Source organism: Apodemus sylvaticus, chromosome 8 (genome assembly GCF_947179515.1).
Source record: "Apodemus sylvaticus chromosome 8, mApoSyl1.1, whole genome shotgun sequence".
Lineage (NCBI taxonomy): Eukaryota > Metazoa > Chordata > Mammalia > Rodentia > Muridae > Apodemus > Apodemus sylvaticus.
Window position 1 is genome coordinate 72732493 of NC_067479.1, and position 19331 is coordinate 72751823.

The 19331-nt window shown below is 50.0% G+C and overlaps 1 protein-coding gene across 1 annotated transcript in view; it reads left to right on the forward strand.

Moving 5' to 3' along the window:
- The first annotated feature begins 2602 nt into the window (after positions 1-2602).
- Positions 2603-19331, forward strand: part of LOC127691541 (myosin-7) — a 35773-nt gene continuing 19044 nt past the window's right edge. The window contains exons 1-8 of the mRNA XM_052191464.1: positions 2603-2723; positions 16917-16973; positions 17366-17574; positions 17857-18000; positions 18246-18402; positions 18500-18527; positions 19033-19141; positions 19224-19316. Of these exons, the coding sequence (XP_052047424.1) occupies positions 17374-17574; positions 17857-18000; positions 18246-18402; positions 18500-18527; positions 19033-19141; positions 19224-19316 (732 nt within the window). The 5' untranslated portion in view covers positions 2603-2723; positions 16917-16973; positions 17366-17373. The remainder of the gene's footprint in view (positions 2724-16916; positions 16974-17365; positions 17575-17856; positions 18001-18245; positions 18403-18499; positions 18528-19032; positions 19142-19223; positions 19317-19331) is intronic.

Sequence of the window (19331 nt, forward strand, 5' to 3'; positions counted from 1 at the left end):
TGATCAAGTGGGGAGGGCCCCTTGTGGGTGGTACCACCTTTGGGCTGGTGCTCTTGGGTTCTTCTATAAGAAAGCAAGCTGAGCAAGCCAGGAGAAGCAAGCCAGTAAGGAACATCCCTCCGTGGCCTCTGCATCAGCTCCTGCTTCCTGACCTGCTTGAGTTCTAGTCCTGATTTCCTTTAGTGATGAACTGCAACGTGGAAGTGTAAGCTCAATAAACCCTTTCCTCCCAACTTGCTTCTTGGTCATGATGTTTGTGCAGGAATAGAAACCCTGACTAAGACACTCAGTGATGCAGTGCGACCTTAGAGTCGTAAGATGAAATAAACCATTTCTTCCCCAGGCTGCAGTTGTTCATGGCGGACATCACAGCAACAGGAAGCAAGCCAGCACTTGTGTGTTTAGGGACGAGCCTTGGGTCCCTGGAAGAGACGGAGTCTCCCTTAGCAGCAAATGGCAATGGTGTTGTCATTGTGCTGGCCTCATTTAGACAATCACATTGTCAAGATTTCACGGGCACATGACCTGTCATGTAGAAGGCACTATCCTCTAGCAAATGTCCTGGTCCTATGACCCTTACGATTTTTCTACCCTGTGCGGGCTAGTATCATGTCAGCTTAACACAGGCCAGAGTCATCTGAAAGGAGGGGACTTCAGTTGAGAAAATGCCTCCGTAAGATCCAGCTGCAGGGCATTCTCTTAATTGGGGATTGATGTGGGAGGCCCCATCCATCGTGGGCGGGGCCATCCTTGGGCGGGTGGTCCTGGGTTCTGTGAAGCAGGTTGAGTGTGCTGTGAGGAGCAAGCCAGTAAGCATCCTCCTCCGTGGCCTCCGCATCAGCTCCAGCCTCCAGGTCCTGCCCTGACTTTCTTCACTGACGGACTGTGGGACTGTGATGCGGAAGTGTGAGCCAAAAAAAAAAAAAAAAAAAAGTTTCCTCCCAGACTTGCTTTTGGCTATGGTATTTCATCATAACAATAGTGATCTAAGACACACACCCTCTCCCCAGGGTTCCCTGAGCCTTGGGTGTAGGAGTTGCCTCAAGTTCCTGGGCTCTTGGTGGAGAAGTCTTAAATTAAAAGCATTTCCTTATGAATTTGTGAGAAGGACAAAGCCCAGAAGAGTATCAATTAGGTATTATCTTAAATCTGTAAAGCTAAAGAAAACTCCGTCCAAGTTTTGAAATTTTAAATCAGTTGAACTTTGACATTGTAAGAAATCGCGTGTGTGTGTGTGTGTGTGTGCGTGCATGCATGTGTGTGCACGTGCGTGTGAGTGTGCGTGTGTGCCTGTGTGTGCGTGCGTGTGTGTGTGTGTGTGTGTGTGTGTGTGTGTGTGTGTGTGTGTGTGTATGTTATGTGTATGGATGCATGTACCACATCTTTGCCCGCTCCCTGAGGTGGCCAGAAGAGGGCACCAGATCCGCTGGAACTGGCGTTATGAACACCTGGAGTTGTGAGCTGCCTTGTGGGTAAAGTCCGTAAAGCAAGCACTGCATGCTAACTGCTGAGCCAGCTCCTCGGCCCAGATTCTGCCCCTTTCATTCCTGTCCTCCTCCTCTTCTTTTTCTTTTTGAGATGGAATATCCCAGAGACCCACCTGCTTCTGCTTCCCAAATGCTGGGACTGAAGGTATGTGGCACCACACCTGGCTTCAGTTCTTTCAATTTTTTTTTAAATCTCTCTTTAGTCTTCTCACAATTTTCTGATAGAATTTTTGTAACTGAGTTTTCCTGTTTTTGTTTGTTTTTATTGTTTGAACCATGGTTACATCATAGCCTAGGCTAGCCTTGAGCTCTTGATTCTGTTGACTTAGTCTCCTGAGTATATAGGCATATAATCCCACAACAAGCCAGCTCAAAATACTTGTCTTGAGCCTTATTCTTTAGCCTATATATTATTTAGAAGCATTCTATTGGAATTTCACTGCTGTTGATTCCTGATTCAGACCTCTGTGCCTACAAAGAAGTTACCGACAATCCCTCTTCTCTTCAGCGGCCAGGTGCATTTACAGAATCTGGTTTGTTTTGGTTTGGTTTGGTTTGGTTTTTTGAGATAGGGTTTCTCTGTGTAGCCCTGGCAGTCCTGGAACTCGCTCTGTAGACCAGGCTGGCCTCGGACTCAGAAATCTGCCTGCCTCTGCTTCCCAAGTGCTGGGATTAGAGGCGTGTGCCACCACCACCCGGCTCATTTACAGCATCTTGAAGAATGTTCTTCATGAGTTTGAGTAAAGTGTGTATGTTGTCATCATTGGATAGAGAAATTTTTACATGTCAGTTAGGTCCAATCAATTGATCACTGTTTGGGTTCACTTATGCTCTTGATGACTCTCTGCCTCTGAGCCCTATCATTCAGCAGAAGTTGAAATCTTCAACTATGCTCCTTAGGTGTTGATACGAGGATAACAGCGATCACTTCGAAAGGAGTAAGAGATGGTTTATTCTGGAACCACTTAATGGTGGCTATGGCCTGGGCACACACGAGGATTCAGTTACCCCAGTACTGGTTTCTGCGTGGTAACAGTTTGAGGAAGTTGTTCCAGTAACAGAACAAAAGGGATTCATAAACCGGGGCACTCTTAAATACATTGCTGGCCGTCGGGGAGGCAGGGCCAGCAAAGAAACCTCCGCTTGAGCCACAGATGCCGTGGAATGTTCCTGCCTCTGGGCTGGTGGAAACCGTATATTCCGCAGGATGTCACCTGACAGCCATCAGGATGCCAGGTCAGACACAGAGTGGGCCATAAGTGGCTGTTAATAGGGCTAATGATAGCTAAGATAAGTGGGCTCTATATCTGTAATTCCAAATTCTCCCCAAACATGGAAATTCTAATTAGTTAATCAGCCTAATAGAGTCTTTAACACAGTGGAAGCTTTTTCCTGGGACTTCACTTGCCAACGGTAGAAACCGTTTTGTCTTCTGGGAGAATTAGCCTCCTATTTTAATGCCACAATTTACCCCTGATAATTTTCTTTTCTTTAAGGTCCTTGTAATCTAAAATCAGTATGTTTACTCCATCTCTCTTTTGATCAGTATTGATTGGTATGGTCTATTTTTCTTTATCTTCTTTTTTCCCCCTGGCTAATCTGATCTTGAATTTTGGAGCTTTTCCCGCCTCCTGATACCAGAATTATTATTATTATTATTATTATTATTATTATTATTATTATTATTATTGGTTTTTTGAGACAGGGTTTCTCTGTGTAGCCCTGGCTATCCTGGAGCTCACTCTGTAGACCAGGCTGGCCTTGAACTCAGAAATCCACCTGCTTCTGCCTCCTAAGTGCTGGGATTGAAGGTGTGCGCAGCCGCTGCCACCACCACCACCTGGCCAGAATTATTGGCATGTGCTATCACTCCTGTCTTTTATTTTGAATGTATTTGTGTCTTTACAGATAAGAAAATGTTCTTATTTGTTTTAAAGGCTTTATTTACATATTTATTTCTCACATGTAGGTATTTTGTCTGCATTTATGTTTGTGCACTATGAACAGTCATGTCTATGGAGGCCACCCAGATCACATAGTACAGCTGGGGTTTTTAATATCTGAAGCCTGTTCTCTTAGGCATTAAATCATTCTACCTCATTCTAGTAGAAAGTAGGGTCCCAGCTTCTGGGCTGAGGCTCAGAAAATTGTAACACTAGAGGAGTAGACAGGAGCCAGAAAAACTAGGCAAGAAAAGGTATAAGGTATCTGGCAAAGGGAACAGGATTAGGGCTTGGAAATTGGGTGTGATAGCCCTTGCCTTTAATCCAGCACTGGGGAGGCAGATGCAAAGGCAGGTGGAACCCTGAATTCAAGATTAGCCTGGTGTACAGAACAAGCTCCTGGACAGTTAGAGCTACCCAGAGATACCCTGTTTTGAAACTCCCCCTGGCCCCCCAAAAGACTAGAGTTCAGTTTCCAGATTGTGCCAAAAAGGGACCAGAGTCTTAGGAACAATAGAAGGCAGATTCCCAGGGCCCTGGGCTCAGTAGCAGCGTGATGCTGAGACTGAGGGTGGGTTCATCACCGCCTATCTTCTAGGCTCAGAAATGGGGCCAGCAACCAGGCTCAAACTGGCACTATGCTTGTGGTAATTAACACAGGGACTAGGAGTCAGGACACCTCATATTCTGCCTCTCGGGTTCATCCTCACTAGACAGGGTTCATCCTCACTAGACAGAGAAGCCAGGCCTGCCCGAAGCTAAGCAGGACCCTTTGGGCCCAGCAGCACACCCGCGCTGTCTTCTTTCCAGGTCTTCATTATCTGATTCCTTCCCACGCTGGGTCCTCACACACTCCTTGTTTGTAAGACAGGATTGTTATATGTCTTGGGGCCTTATTGTATTGACTGAACTCTGTCAGGCTCTGTAATAATTTCTCTATAGTGTTCTTTCATTTTCTGACTTGCCTTGGGTTCCTAAGAGGCCCCAGAAACAATGAGAGTCCTGAGTTAGTTCAGTGTGTGGTGGGTCATGGAAGAAGCCCAGAACTGGGGGCACAGGGGATGGGGGGCTTCTAATGCTTTTTGTTGGGCGGTTAGTCTAGGCTCCGCCCCACAGTCACCTGACAACAGCCAGGTGTTGATGGCTCACTGTAAAAGGGGCTGCTGACCCCCCTCTGGCTCTCCTGCTGTCCTCTTGCTTTTGCTCCCCTCCCCCATCTCTTTCCACATGCCAGCCTCTCCTCTCTCTCTCTCTCTCTCTCTCTCTCTCTCTCTCTCTCTCTCTCTCTGTCTCTCTTTCTTCCCCCCCCCCCAGTGTCCCTCCTCCCCTCCCCATGCCCTGGAGAAACTCTAGTCTATACTATACTGTCTGTGGCTGATGGTCCCTTAGGGAAGGGAAGCCTCAGCATGGGCCCGCAGAGGCACACCCCTCCCCCACACCTTGCTGCACCTCCACCAAACATAGCCCTGGCCACTCTTTTTATTTTTGTTTTTTTTTTGTTTTTGTTTTTTTTTTTTTTTGGATTTTGGTTTTTTCGAGACAGGGTTTCTCTGTGTATCCCTGGCTGTCCTGGAACTCACTCTGTAGACCAGGCTGGCCTCGAACTCAGAAATCCATCTGCCTCTGCCTCCCAGAGTGCTGGGATTACAGGCGTGCGCCACCACCGCCTGGCAGCCCTGGCCACTCTTATCTTTTAATAAAACACAATACTTTTGCTCAAGGAACACAGTTATCCAAAGTATACAGTGCCAGTCGTGGGCTCACAGGCTGCTCCTGCATCAGGATCGTAGAACTTTTGACTGACTGTGGGCTAAAGGCTGAGTTAGAACTTGCACAACAAAGAAGAGATGCAAGACAGGTCTTTGGTGTAAGCTAAGAGTTCAAAGAAGCCAGGCAGTGGTGGTGCACGCCTTTAATCCCAGCACTCTGGGAGGCAGAGGCAGGCGGATTTCTGAGTTCGAGGCCAGCCTGGTCTACAGAGTGTTTCAGGACAGTAAGGACCACAGAGAAACCCTGTCTGGAAAATAACAAAAACAAAAAAACAAAAGAAAAAAGAAGTGGGTGTTGCCAGCATCCTCTTATCCTTTTTGACCTGTATGATTCTCTTTTTAAAATGTATTTTGAGTCTTTATGGGGGGGGTTCTATTTTTGTTGTTTAGGTTTTTTTGTTGTTTTGTTTTTATTTTTGAGACAGGTCTTAGAATGCAGCCCAATTGTTTTCACTATACACACAGATTGTTTTATTCTTTTGTTTGTTTTAATAGCATAGGTTAACTTATTTGTGTGTGTTCAGGTATTTGTGTGGCAAGGGTGCCAGAGCGCATGTGTGAAGATGAGAGGGTGACCTGCACCTTCTCTCCTCCTCCCATGTGGGTCCCAGGAATCAAACCCATGCTTATCTGCAAGCGTCTCTACCTGATGAGCCATCTCACAGGCCCTTGTTGGCTTGGTTTTAAATAGGATTCCAATTTGATCAGGCTGGCCTTAAACTCACTATACAGCAGAGACTGTCTTTGAACTTCTGACCCTCTTGCGTCTACCTCCTCGGTACAGGTATCCCAGGTGTGTACCATGACATTTAGCTGGTTGATTCTCTTTTGAGAACTGATTGTCCTCGAGCCTTTGGATCTTTGACAACTGCTCATATGCAGGTGGCTTGAAGGGATCATTCTGGGATGGTTGTGACATGAGAAGCCGCTCCAAAAATTATAAACATCTTTTAGTTTTGTTTATTCTAGTTAAAAATCATCTCATGTCCCACACGGTGGCACATGCCTGTAGTGCCAGCTGCTTTGGGGGCTGATCCAGGACGATCTCATAAGCCAGGAATTCAAGACCAGCCTGGGTAATACAAGACCCCAGCTGGAAACAAGCCAATTACAATCAGGTTCAGATGGAGGCTTTGAACTGCTGACCACAGCCGCCTCTGCAACAAGGCAGCTCAGTGGAAGGACTTCCCCTCTTGTGCACTGTAGAAATCCATTCATCTTTTTTTGTTTGTTTGTTTATTTGGTTTTTTTGGATTTGGTTTCTTTGAGACAAGGTTTCTCTGTATAGCTCCTGGCTGTCCTGGAGCTCACTGTAGACCAGGCTGGCCTTGAACTCAGAAATCCCCCTGCCTCTGCCTCCCAGAGTGCTGGGATTACAGGCGTGCGCCACCACTGCCCGGCTCTTCATTTTTTTTTTTTTTAAGGTTTATTTAATGTATATGAGTACAATGTAGCTGTCTTCAGAAACACCAGAAGGGGGCATCTGATCCCATCACAGTTGTTTGTGAGCTACCGTGTGGTTGCTGGGAATTGAATTCAGGACCTCTGGAAGAGCAGTCGGTGCTCTAAACCACTGAGCCTGAAATCCATTCATCTTTAAAATGAGTGTTGCTTTTATGTTTTGAGAAAAAGGACCGAAGGGGTGAAGGAAGGAGGGAGGAAGAAAAAGAGGAGAAAGAAAGAGACTCGTCAAGGGGACCACACAGTGCTGTCCCCTCTGCGCCGTGCTCTCCCTGAGTAAGGTCCAGAGAATCCCATCTATGTCCCAGCGGCAGCACACGGCGTCACAGGACCGGCAGCTGCTCGCCGCCTTTGGAACCTTATTCATCATCCATTTATTTTCTTCATGTTTGCCAGAGGCAGACAAGCTCCAGATAAAAAACATGCAATCGCTTTTGTCTATTATAAAAACAAACAAAAACAAAAACAGAAAAACCAAACCCTGAACACAATGAGCAACACTTAGGGGCCGAAAGGCAAGAAGGGAGGCCACAGGGAAAACAAAACAGAAGGAGAAAGCAGGACAAAAGGACAAAGGTCGTTTCCAGTGAAACTCACTTGGCAAGTCCTGGCCCCCCCAGAAGACATGGAGTCTGGGGCTCCCTGTCTAGTCTCATGGGATCTAATCCACTAGAGCTTGGGCCACAAGACTTGACAGAAGCCACTGTCTTGAGTCTCTCTCACTGGCCAGCAGCTGAGGCTGTGTAACCTGGAAGATGCATCCTTTGAAGACCCCTCAGCAAGCTCCGGTGCCCCCCCTTCCTGCCCCACCCTCCAGGATGGCTGCTCCTGCCTTTCTGTTTTTTCTAGGCTTATGCTGCCACCACAATCGCTTACCATACTGAAGATATGTTTATTGATTTGAGAACTCAGTACAGGTTTCTTCTAACTTTGGCTTCTAACCCTCTTCATATCAGGGGGTGTTCCACAACCAAGGTGTGTGTGGGGGGGTGTTCAGTGACCTTCCAACCTCTTCCCACCATATTTCCACAGGCTTCTCTAGTGGCAACACCCAGAAGCCAGAACGACCTTGCTTAGCAGATGCTCATGCAGACATGATTGTCTAATTCTAGCCAAGGGCATGGGGAAAGGACAGAGCCCAGGGGCCTGTGGCCTCTCGGTTGAGAGGACTCGGGGCTAATAATAGGAGGGAAGATTAGGAAAGGATTTGAAGTGCATTGTTATCTCACAGGAATGGCCTTCGAGAGACTTTCCCAAGCTTTCCCAAGAGCTGTGTCACCCCCTGGGCCGTGTGGCTGAGGAGCCGTTGTCAGTTCACCTTATCTGCTCAACCCCTATGGCTTTCTCACCCCACCCCAAGTTTCCTGAGCCCACTTCTCTTCCTCGATACACGGCTTCCCACAAGTCTTTCCACGCCAGGCACCCTTGCTTCAGGCACCCTTGCTTCCCACGTATAGCCAGCCCTGGCTCCTCCGTTCCGCCTTCTCTCCTCCCTGGAACATCACTGTTTCCAGTTATGGCTGGAGAGATTGGTTTTCCAGGCTTGGGCCTTTGTCTCCCTCCCTAACACACGTGTGCAATCTTTATGCCCACGCTTCCTCTGCCCTCTGCCTTCTCTCACAGCAGAGCTGGGCAAACCCAGGTAACAGCGGAGGTGGGGCTACCGAGCTCCGGTTCTAGAACACCTCGGAGAACAGGACTGGGGATAGGCTATGGCGGAGCCTTCTGGAGCCCAGCCAGGGCTATTATTAGGAACTTAGCACCACAAAAGGGCCGTTGCTTTGTTTCCTTCCACCTCCACGGAGTTGCTCTTGGCAGCTAAGACTGTAATCTCAGAGACAAGGGGCCCAGCACGGGCCCTTGCACAAGCCTAAAGCTCTGCCCAGGGTTTCTCTCCACCAGGAGGCACTGCCCTTGGACAAGGTCACCTCCCCGTGACACACTGTAGCAACTGTCTGACATTCTTTTACAGTCTTGCCCGTTCAGATACTGTCTTAGATCTCAGTTGGGCCTACCTCTGACAGCCCCACCCTTGCAACTTTGCAGAAGGCCTCTCTGCTCCTCTCTCCCACTCTCCAAAAAAAGCCAAAAAGCAAAAATACCCACCACCACTCCCCAAAAACCAAACAACCACCGACCCCACTTTCCTCTCCACTCTCCCTGATCAGAACAGATCAGCTCCTCCTGCTTTGTTCGTTGCCAGCATCTCCTCAGACTTGGGGGTCTCTCAGTTTCTGTCCACAGACCCCAGAGGTAAGCTAACTCTCATGCTGCTAACCGCTCCTGAAAAGTATCCCATGAAGAAAGCAGCAGTCAGACCCTGAAATCCCTTCTTCCAAATGTGACTTGGGAGCTTCAGATCGGTGAGTGTGTGTGTGTGTGTGTGTGTGTGTGTGTGTGTGACTTATCAGTTTTTCCCACACTAGGAAAGTCTCCCCCCCTCCTGCTTTGTGTGTGTGTGTTGTAGCACTGGAATGTCAGAAAACATTGTACCAAGTTCTTAAAGAATAGCAAGGGCCCAGCCCAGAGATCAGAAAGTCATCTCAGGCCTGGGTTATAGGATGAACCTCTAGAGAAGTGCTTTCCAACCTGTGGAGCACGACTCCTCTGACAAACCTCTACGTCTAAAATATTTGTGTTACAATTCATAACGGTAGCAAAATTACAGTTAGGAAGTAGCAATGGAAAACATTTTATGGTTGGAGGTCATCACCAACAGGAGGACGTATATTAAAGGGGCACTTCTGGCTTCAAACATTGTTTTTCTAGGATAAATCACAGACCCTGATGTACAAGCAAAGGCTCCTCTAGGGACCTCCCACTTTACCTTGAGAGCAGAGACCTGTGAGGGCTGAGATACTCAGGCCAATCAGTGAGAGCCCAAGATGGAGGAGAGAGGAAGGGAGGGGAAGAGAGGGGAAGTAGGGAGGGGAGGGGAGGGGGAAGGGAGGGGAGAGGGGAGAGCAAGCTCTGCTCCAAGCTGCCTCGAGCATCTGAGAAGGTGAGGATGTGGCCAGTGAGTCCCGCACCTGCAAGCCCATCTCATAGTGTCTGAGTGTTTACACACCACCCTCCGAACGAAGTTCCAGAAAGAGAGCCGGAAATAGGAAAACAGTGCCAGAGAAGCCCAAAGGAAACAGAGCAAACCAAGGACAACCTTTATGGTCCCTGCTCCAGGGCTGGGGCTGCCTTATCTTAACAGAATAAACTGTAATGTCTGACCCACTCACTGCCTCATTCATTCCGATGCCAGATCACTCCATCAGAAGCTGTAACCCGCACTGTCCACACTTCCGGTCCCTTTCCTTTATTAACTCCCAGCCACTCTGCTTAAATCCTCCTCGTCCTTATTCTTAATTAAACCACAGCAGCCTGGCGCTGCCCTGTGACTCTCTGGAAGCTGCTTCCTGCAAGGCCACCCAAGTTCTCTTCTCCTGTCACTCTGCCTTTCTTTGGAATCTGACACTACCAGCCACCTGCTCCTCTTGAAAGACTTCTGTGATTTCTAGGAAACCAATCTTGCCTTATTCTCTTTGACTCCTATCTCTTTCTCTCTTCCTAAATGTTAGCGTGTGTGTGGTGGATGTGTGTATGCACGTGCATGACGTCTGTAGGCACCCTCGTGTCACAGTACACACATGGAGGTCAGGGCACGACCTGTAGGGACTGGTTCCCTCCTTCCACATAGGTTTGAGGCAAGGTTTCTCTTCTGCTCTGTCGTGTTTCCAGGACTGGCTGCCCATGAACTTTCTTGCTTCCTGAATGTTCTCCTGTCTTCGCCTCTCATTTTGCCATAGAAGTGCTGGGATTACAGATGCTTGCTGCCACATCACATCCAGCATTTTATTATTAAAAAATATATTTATCTTTATGCTAAGCGTGTGTGTGTGTGTGTGTGTGTGTGTGTGTGTGTGTGTGTGGTGTCTCACCTCACCATTCACTGACCGAACTTTGGGCCATGCTGATTTCCACTGCTGGGAACATGGCTTGGCACATAGTGCTTCTCAAAGCCTCCTCCACCTTTTAAGGTCCAGGTGTGTGTTCTCACCTTTAAGCACTTAATGGTGTCATCCCTGTAGACGAAGAGGTTCTTAGTTCTTGGCTTATTTTAGATCCAGGATCTCCATTTCAGACCCTTGTGAGCTGTCATGTGAATTCTGGGAATTGAACCTGGGTCCTCTGGAGGAGCCACCAGTGCTTCACATCTCTCTGCTCACTTTTTTTTTTTTTTTCTCTTGAGACAGGTCTCGCTATGTAGCCCAGACTATCTTAGAATTTACTGTACAGACCAGGGTGGCCTTGAACCACCAGAGATTTATCTGCCTTTGCCTCCTGAGCGCTGGAACTGACTTGTACCACCATGCCCAGCACGTTTCCTCTCTTTAAAGAAAGATACATTTGCTCTTGGTTTTGTGTTGGATGTTTTGCTTATTGTGTATTCTGTGTATTCCCGGTGGAGGCCAGAAGAGGGCATCGGGTCCCTCGGAACTGGAATTACATGAGGTTGTGCGCTGCCCTGTGGGTTGTGGGAATCAGATCTCCATTCCTCTGCAAGAACAGCAAGGACTCTCACCAGTGAGCCATCTCTCTAACCCTCTCCTTTGCTCCTTTCCAGACTGCCCACTTTTATGCATGCTGTCCTGGTCAGTTTTGTCGTTGCCCACTCAACAGTTAGGATCACATGAGGAGGAGGAACCTCAACTGAAAAAATGTCCCATCAGCTTGGCCTTTTAATTAATTATTGATACGGAGGGCAGAACCCATGGCGGGTGGTGCCACCCCTAAGCAGGAGCTCTTGGGTGTTACAAGAATCAGACTGAGCAAGCCACTGGGGAGCAAGCCAGTAAGCAGACTTAGTTCCTGCCTCCACGAGGCTCTTGCCTTGAGTTCTTGTCCTGACTTTTCTCAATGTCAGAGTATAACTTAAGAGTTGGGAGCTGAAGTAAACCTCCCAAGTTGCTTCTGATCATGGTGTTTTATCACAACAGTAGAAACCCTAAGACATATACTAAAGACTTTTTAAAGTCAGCTTGAAGATAATGACACCAGCAGAATCACACCCGAGAGCTGAGAATGCAGTAGCTACTCGATCCTCCAAGCTGGGGCCTTAACAGTCAGACCAGTCCCACAGTGATTGTCTCTCACTGGTAGAGTGTTACTGTGGCTGGCCTGAGATTCTCTGTGTAGTTCAGACTGGCCTCAAATGCAGAGATCTGCTTGTTTCTGTCTCCTGAGTGCTGGGATTAAAGACCGATACCACCACATCAAGCCAAGTTTGCCCAATTTTTTTTTCATATCAAAATACTCTAGCATTGTCCTTCAGAGGGTTCTAGACCCTCTGCACCCTTGGCTGACCCTAAGATCAGGAGTATCTGAAGGGTCCCTGGCTGGACCACCTCCTGAGGGCCTCAGTCTAACCCGCCTCCTCCTCCTCACAGCCTGGCTCCCCATCTCCAGCAGCCGCTTTCTGCATGGCCAACGAACACAAAAAGCATTTAGCTACTGCCTCCCCTCAGCTTCCATTTGTTTTCCTGACAATATTGCCATTTTGCTGGGCCAGCTTTGGATGGGCTTAGGCTACATCTTGGTCATGAGAAAAGTTTTACAGACAGCATCAGGGCAGTCTAAGACCACCTGAAGGTCTTGTCTTCAACCAATGAGACCTGGTGGGCTGAGGGAAATGCTAAGGGCCAAAAGGACTAGCCCTGCTGTCTGCAGTCTGGGTCCCTGATGTTGGTGTTCCTTGGGATAAAAACTTCCTGCTGTGAAGTCTGTTATGTGCTGATGTGTGCTAGGCCCATCACCTGTGAACAGTCTCCATAATCCTTGCCAAAAAATAAAAAAATAAAAACAAAAACAAAAAACCACCACCAACAACAATAAAAAACCACACACTGATGGTAAAACTGGCTCAGGGAGTAATGTGACTGAGCTAGACCATATGGCTAGAAAACGTAGAGATGGGTCTCAGGGGATCTCCGTGCTCCCAGATAGCCCCCTTCTAAGCTCCCTCAAGCTTCTAGACTGGCCCCTCCACACATCACCCCCTCCAAACACTCTTGAAGGAGAGATCTACCTGCCTAAAACACTCTAGTTGAAACTGGTTTGCCTCCCCAGCTGGCTCCCGTCTAGTCTATCGGAAAGCGAAGACTGGGGTGAAGAGAGTCTGGTGGATTGAGTGGGCAGGCGACTATGCAGAGTACAAAAACATTTTGGAACTAGCCTGAATACAAAAGAATGACAAGAAGGAGCAGCTGTTTGTAAAGAGAAACCTGAGAGTGACTAGCTCAACTCCCTAATCCTGGCCGGGGTGTGGAGCCAGAGATAGGTTCCCCAAGGTCAGGGACTCAGGCAGCTAGGAGCAAGCACTGGGTCCTCTCCTGGGTCCCCTCTCCTGTTCTCAACCAACTGAGGCTCCTTCCTCCACTTGGGCCAGAAGCTCTTTTGTCTCCTCCTGACCCCTCTCCCTTTGGGTTTTGAGATTCCTTTCAGATTTCTCTCTTTCCACGCACTACTCCCATCTAGTTTAAGCCCGAGTACCCCCACCTCCCCCTAATTCCCAGTAGTAATTTTAGCAAACTTTCCGCTGGTCTCCACTGGCATGTTCACAGCAAATGGCTCCTGTTTGGGCCTGACACTCGATCAGTGTGGTGACAGAGCCCAGACAAAGCAGGCCCCGTGCCTGGGGAGGGGAGGCTAGGGGAGGCGGCAGCTCACCTTCCGTCTGTCAGGCCTTATTTGGTCTACCTCAGCTTAGCTGCCTCCAGTCCAGTCGGCCCTCTTTATTTATAGCACTTGCTGTCCCTTTGTCTTGTCTCCTGTCACTCTGTGGTGTGCTCCACATCACCACCCACTCCTCACATGGGTTCGGGCCCCATTCTCTGCACTAGGAATGTCACGTCTGCAGCCCAGGCTGTGCTCTGAGGCCTGGGTCCTCTGCTGCCCCAGCAGGGCTCTTTGCTTTGGTTCTTTGTTACCTATCCCCATTGACTACAACAGCGCTAAGCTCACAGTCGGCCCTCAATGGATGCTCAGACAGGGAAGGACAGGATGGGAAGAGCCACCCAACCGCCAACAGCAGCAAGCAGAAGAGAGACCCGAACATCTGGGATAGGAGACAGAGAACTTAAAATTAGGAAAGTGGCTTTTATACTCTGCCTTGTGGCATCGAGAACAATACACTGAAGCATCTATAGAGCAAAGCCCTGCAAACCTGAAAGGAGCGGGGTGGGTGTGTGGTTAAGTTGTAGAGATGGCTACCGAATCCCACAGCCACTCAAAGAAAGACACTGGCTTTAAAATGGCTCACCCAGGTTTCAAGCCTTCTTTACCCATCTCATTGCATGCACCTGTGCCTGAGCCCTATCCTTGCGCATGACAGGAAGGGCACCTTCCTGTGTTGAGGAAAAAAAAAAAAAAAAGAGTCTGGAAGAGCTGTTCCCTTACTTCCGCCCTGCGGTGGAGGTTCCTCCTAGTGAGGCTGCTCAGACCTGGCAGGGTCTGGAAGAGGCCCGCAGAATTTGAGCATGTTAGCAGCAAGACCAGCTCTTCAGCAACTGCAACTGCATGCTGAGGACTGCAGAGCTGCAGCTGCAGTGGGACGCAGCCCCTACAGTCTGTGGTCTCCCCCCCAGCTCCCTCTTGCACAGTAGGCACAGTGCTCAGCATGCTCAGCATCCTCAGTCGCACTGTGCTGTGGTTACCAAGAAACCCCACAGAAGCCCTTCCTGGAATTTCCCTTCCCTGCTGTGCCCACCCCACCTTCAAAATGTACCTGCTTGGCTTGCACTCCATCCCCCAGGCCCGCCTCTCTCCTTCAAACTGACATCTAATCAACTGGATTAATCCGCATGCGCTCAGGGCTGTGTTTGAGACAAAAGGGGATTTCAAACTAAACCATGAATCTGTTGCCTAGACACCGAGCGGTGACGCTTCCATAGCCTATGCTGGAAGAACAAGAACACGGCTGGGTGCCAGCCTTGCTCCCAGGGACTGCAGGGAAAGGGAAGATCTTTCCTGCCCTGTCCCTCTCTCCACTTGTAAGAACAAAGATTGCATCCATGTCTAGACAGAGGCCAGGTGGGCCAGGGAACTGTAGCTGTATTACCTATAGCCCTGGGAGGCTCAGGCAGGCCAGCTAGGAGAACAGGAAAGGGCTCTAAAGTACAACTATTGGGCAACCGGTCCTCCTCTGCAAACAGCTTTGGCATTGCTTCCTTGGAACCCCTAGCCCTCCTCCCCTGACTGGGATCAACTTCCTCTCTGCTGAGGTCCCCACTTCGACTTCTGCTCCCCTGAAGCTGTGTAATCTTAGAGGAAGCTCTCCCGCCTGCAGAAAGCAAAGCACTTAAATGGATCACTAAAGATCTGCCTGGCTCTGAAGCCCAATGATCCCAGAGACACACTGCCTGCTGGCCCAAGGAGAGCAGCGCCCGAGCCAGAGCTCCTGTGTCTAAACTCTGCTCCTAACAGGAACCTACCTTCTATCTGCTCCAATCCTACCGCCATGCCAGGGCCATGCCCCCAACTCTGCCCTGCCCCTCTCTGCCGCTGTGACCCAACCCCTCCCCACCTCAGTCAGATGCAGGACTCAAGCCAGGAGAGTGGGGAGGATCCTAGACATAGGACCAGACTAGTACTGGGGGCAAGGCTTCTAAGGGGCAGCCATGCCAGGGGCAGCAGGGCCCTCCTGCAGGCCAGCCAGGGCCCTGCCTGCCTGAGGTCATGGTGGTCCTGGTCAGCTTACTCTCTAGTGAGCTGTGGAATGTAAGGGGATATTTTTGCTCCGCTTGGAGCCGCCCCACCCCCTGGAACTCAGACCCTGGAGCGCCATACCACAACAATGACGACCACTTCCAATTGTTTCCTAGCTGGGGGAGGAGGGGGGGTACTGTTTGGACAAGGGAAGGGGGGGAGAGTCGGGGGAAATGCTTTTAGTGACAACAGCCCTTTCTAAATCTGGCTAGGGACTGGGTGCAGGTGGGGGATGGGGCACCCTGCTGCCCCATATATACAGCCCCTGAGAGCAGGACTGGCTCTGAACATTCTCCTGCTGTTTCCTTCCTTGCTACCCTCAGGTAGGAATGGGAGCTGGAGGCCTCCCTCTGGCATAAGGGGCTCCAGGTTCAGGAAGTGATTCCTCTAGACCAGCAGGTTTCTGGCCTGTAGTACCTGGTTACTACTGAACCCTCCTGTGCAGAGCTAAATACGCATGCTTGTGCCATAGGAGTGTGGGAGCCCAAGTGTTCCAAGGGTGTGTGTGTGTGAATATCTATATGTATATATGGCCCAGAATGCAATAGCAGTGAGTGTGAGCGTGTACATGTGTGTGTATGTGAGTGCGTGTGTGCATGCAAGTACAAACACACGTCTTAAATGTAAGGATCAGTTGATATTTTATCACATAAGATGCATCATGCCTGGTTACAAGCATTTTGGGGGAAGAGGAATAGAATGGTGGAGAATAATTCTTAAGGAAGCCAGCTCCGTGACTACTAGAACCTGTCCATGCTTGTGGAAGTGTCTGATTGTATGCAAGGAAGAATTATTACTATGTATGACCCTGCATGTAATCTCTGAAGCAGCAGCCCACACACATGCAGGTGTGGGGGGCTCTGATCTTTGTACACTGAAGACTAGGCAGCCACGGGAGCCTGCCTATGCGCTGGGCTGCTGCACGTGAACACCGCAGGGAGCATGCATGCTGAGTGAGGCTGGACGGAAGCTGATGTTCAGGTCAAGTGTGTGCACAAGCAGAAGGCATGATGTTCCTCAGAGCATGTGCAGGGGACGCTGGGGTGTGCGAGGGTAGTCAGAGGGCTCTTGGAATCAGGAGACTCGAGTCTGAAGTCTGGACTCTGCTACTTGCCTTGTGCTCTGAGAAAAGCAAGGCCTTCAGCCTTGACGTCCTCACGTGTCCAAGGGGGCAGCTGCCAAGTAAAACAGTAAAAGTGCATTGTCTGAACAAATGTAACTGTTCTGGTTTTGTTGGTGGCTCAAAGAAAGGAAGCCTCACAGGCGGATACAGGTAAGGGTAGAGCAGCCCTAAGGGTGGAGGACTGAAAGACGCAAGTGTTGTTAGTCTTTGGGAGAAAGGAAACAAAGCTGGAAAAGGAAGGATGGTAGTGACCAGAAAGGGTGACCAGCGTTGCTAATGACGCTTCCATGTGCGGAAGAACAGAGCCAGAGAGGAGGGAGATGCCAGAAGCCAGGCTGGGCCACAGCCTGTCCTGACACAGTCTCTTCCCTTTCTCCAGCTCTCCTACAGGCCTGGGCCCTACCTCTCTATCACTAGACACGTTTGAGAATCCAAGGTAAGAAAGGTTGAAGTCCAAATGTTGGGAGATCTGGGAAACTGCACTCAGTAGCCCGAAGCCTGGAGAGCCCCTTTCTGTCTGCTTGGAGACAGTGACCTGGGTTTCAGAAGTACTCATGGCCAGTGACGGGCAGGGACTGTTGACAGGCAGAGACTGATGCAGAGTCCTGATCCTGCAAGAAGGTCAGGACACACCCAAAGAGTGCCCCCAAGTGAACAAAGCTGTCCCCTTTGCCTGGCACAGTTGCCAGGCTGCTCTCTGATTTAGGGGTAAGCTTGGAGAAGGGTAAGTTCCTGAGGGCTAGCATGGTGCCAGCTTTGGGAGCTGCCACTCAAGAGGAGAGCCCAGGATGGGGAAAGGCTGTGGGTAACAACTGCTCCTCACCCCAGGCTCAGCCATGGCGGACGCAGAGATGGCTGCATTTGGGGCCGCAGCCCCCTTCCTGCGAAAGTCTGAGAAGGAGAGGCTGGAGGCGCAGACCAGGCCCTTTGACCTCAAGAAAGATGTTTTTGTGCCTGATGACAAAGAAGAGTTTGTCAAGGCCAAGATCGTGTCTCGAGAAGGTGGCAAAGTCACCGCTGAGACAGAGAATGGCAAGGTAGGTGTCGGTACTGGTGTGGGGGCCACTCCAGAGAGCCCCACACTGGGGGTGCCCAGAGAGCGGCACATGCATGCACACCTGAGGACCCCCAAGCTCCTTGTCCTTTGGATAGGATGGGGATCCAAACTCTCCCAAAAGTCTCCTTACTCCCAACATCTAACTCCAATCTCTCCTCGGCGATATACCATCTCCCCCACTCCATACCTTGTCCTACTGCCCTCATGCTGACAAAACAGGGCAGACACAGGTTGACATGAGGGCCTGTGTGGGCTGTTACAGACGGTGACGGTGAAGGAGGACCAGGTGATGCAGCAGAACCCTCCCAAGTTCGACAAGATCGAGGACATGGCCATGCTGACCTTCCTGCATGAGCCGGCTGTGCTGTACAATCTCAAGGAGCGCTACGCTTCCTGGATGATCTACGTGAGTACTGCACCGGTCCATCCATCTCTGGGACCCTAGAGCTTCCTGGGCGAGAGCCGGCTCCTGAAGCCATGCCCCCTACTGACCTGCTCCGTGGTGGGAAGGAAGCGTGGCACTGCACGCCAGCCCCTGCCCCTTTGCTCAGTTATAACACCGGAATGATTCTGAGCTTTGCCTTTTGTTTCCATCGTCCCCTGGGGTCTTTCTCTAATTCTGACAACCACCCCTCACTTCCTTACCCCCAGACCTACTCAGGCCTCTTCTGCGTCACCGTCAACCCCTATAAGTGGCTGCCAGTGTACAATGCGGAAGTGGTGGCCGCCTACCGGGGCAAGAAGAGGAGTGAGGCCCCACCTCACATCTTCTCCATCTCTGACAACGCCTATCAGTACATGCTGACAGGTAAAGCCTGGTGCCCCGACCGACCTGGGTCCCCCCAACCTGAAATCTCACCCGGACTCTCATCCCTCACCCCACTGCCTCTCCTCCTCTCTTCCAGATCGGGAGAACCAGTCCATTCTCATCACGTGAGCATAGCTCCAGAATTCCTGATCCCAGAATCCACTAGGGCGTACCCAGACTCCTTTGCACGCCCCTATGGTCCTTTCTCTCCACCCACATGCCCATCTCTTTCTTCTCTGATCTTTGCTCCAACTCCTTTCTTTGTGCCTCTCTCCCTTTCTGCTTTTTTTTTTCTCCTCTCGTTTTCTCCCCCATTTCCTCTAACTCCTCATTCATGTATAAACTCATCTGGAAAGGCCCATGCAGCTCTCCTCTTCACTTTCCTTATCTTTCCCCTCAGAAACCTTTTCTCTCCTCCCCACCTATTCTCTCCATCCTCTCCTCTGATTGACACCTTGTTCTCTGTGGCATCATCTTCCTGCTGGCTAACCTGATCCTATGTCCCAGTCCCTAACAACTCCCTGATCAGAGCGCATCCTCTCCACTAGAAGAGGTGCTCCCCCTCACCTGAGGCTTGTCGGTCTTAACCAGTGGTTTTGCTGCCCATTAAGCCTTTGCTTGTCACAACAGCGGAGAATCCGGAGCTGGGAAGACTGTCAACACTAAGAGGGTCATCCAATATTTCGCTGTTATTGCTGCCATTGGGGACCGCAGCAAGAAGGACCAGACCCCGGGCAAGGTAGGCCTGCTGTCCCCTCAGGGCCTGCATTATGGAAAAAGAGTAGGCAGCCTTCACCTCTCATCCTTCTCGGCCTCTTCAGGGCACCCTGGAAGATCAAATCATCCAAGCCAACCCTGCTCTGGAGGCCTTCGGCAACGCCAAGACAGTTCGGAATGACAACTCCTCCCGATTTGTGAGTGATCCTCCA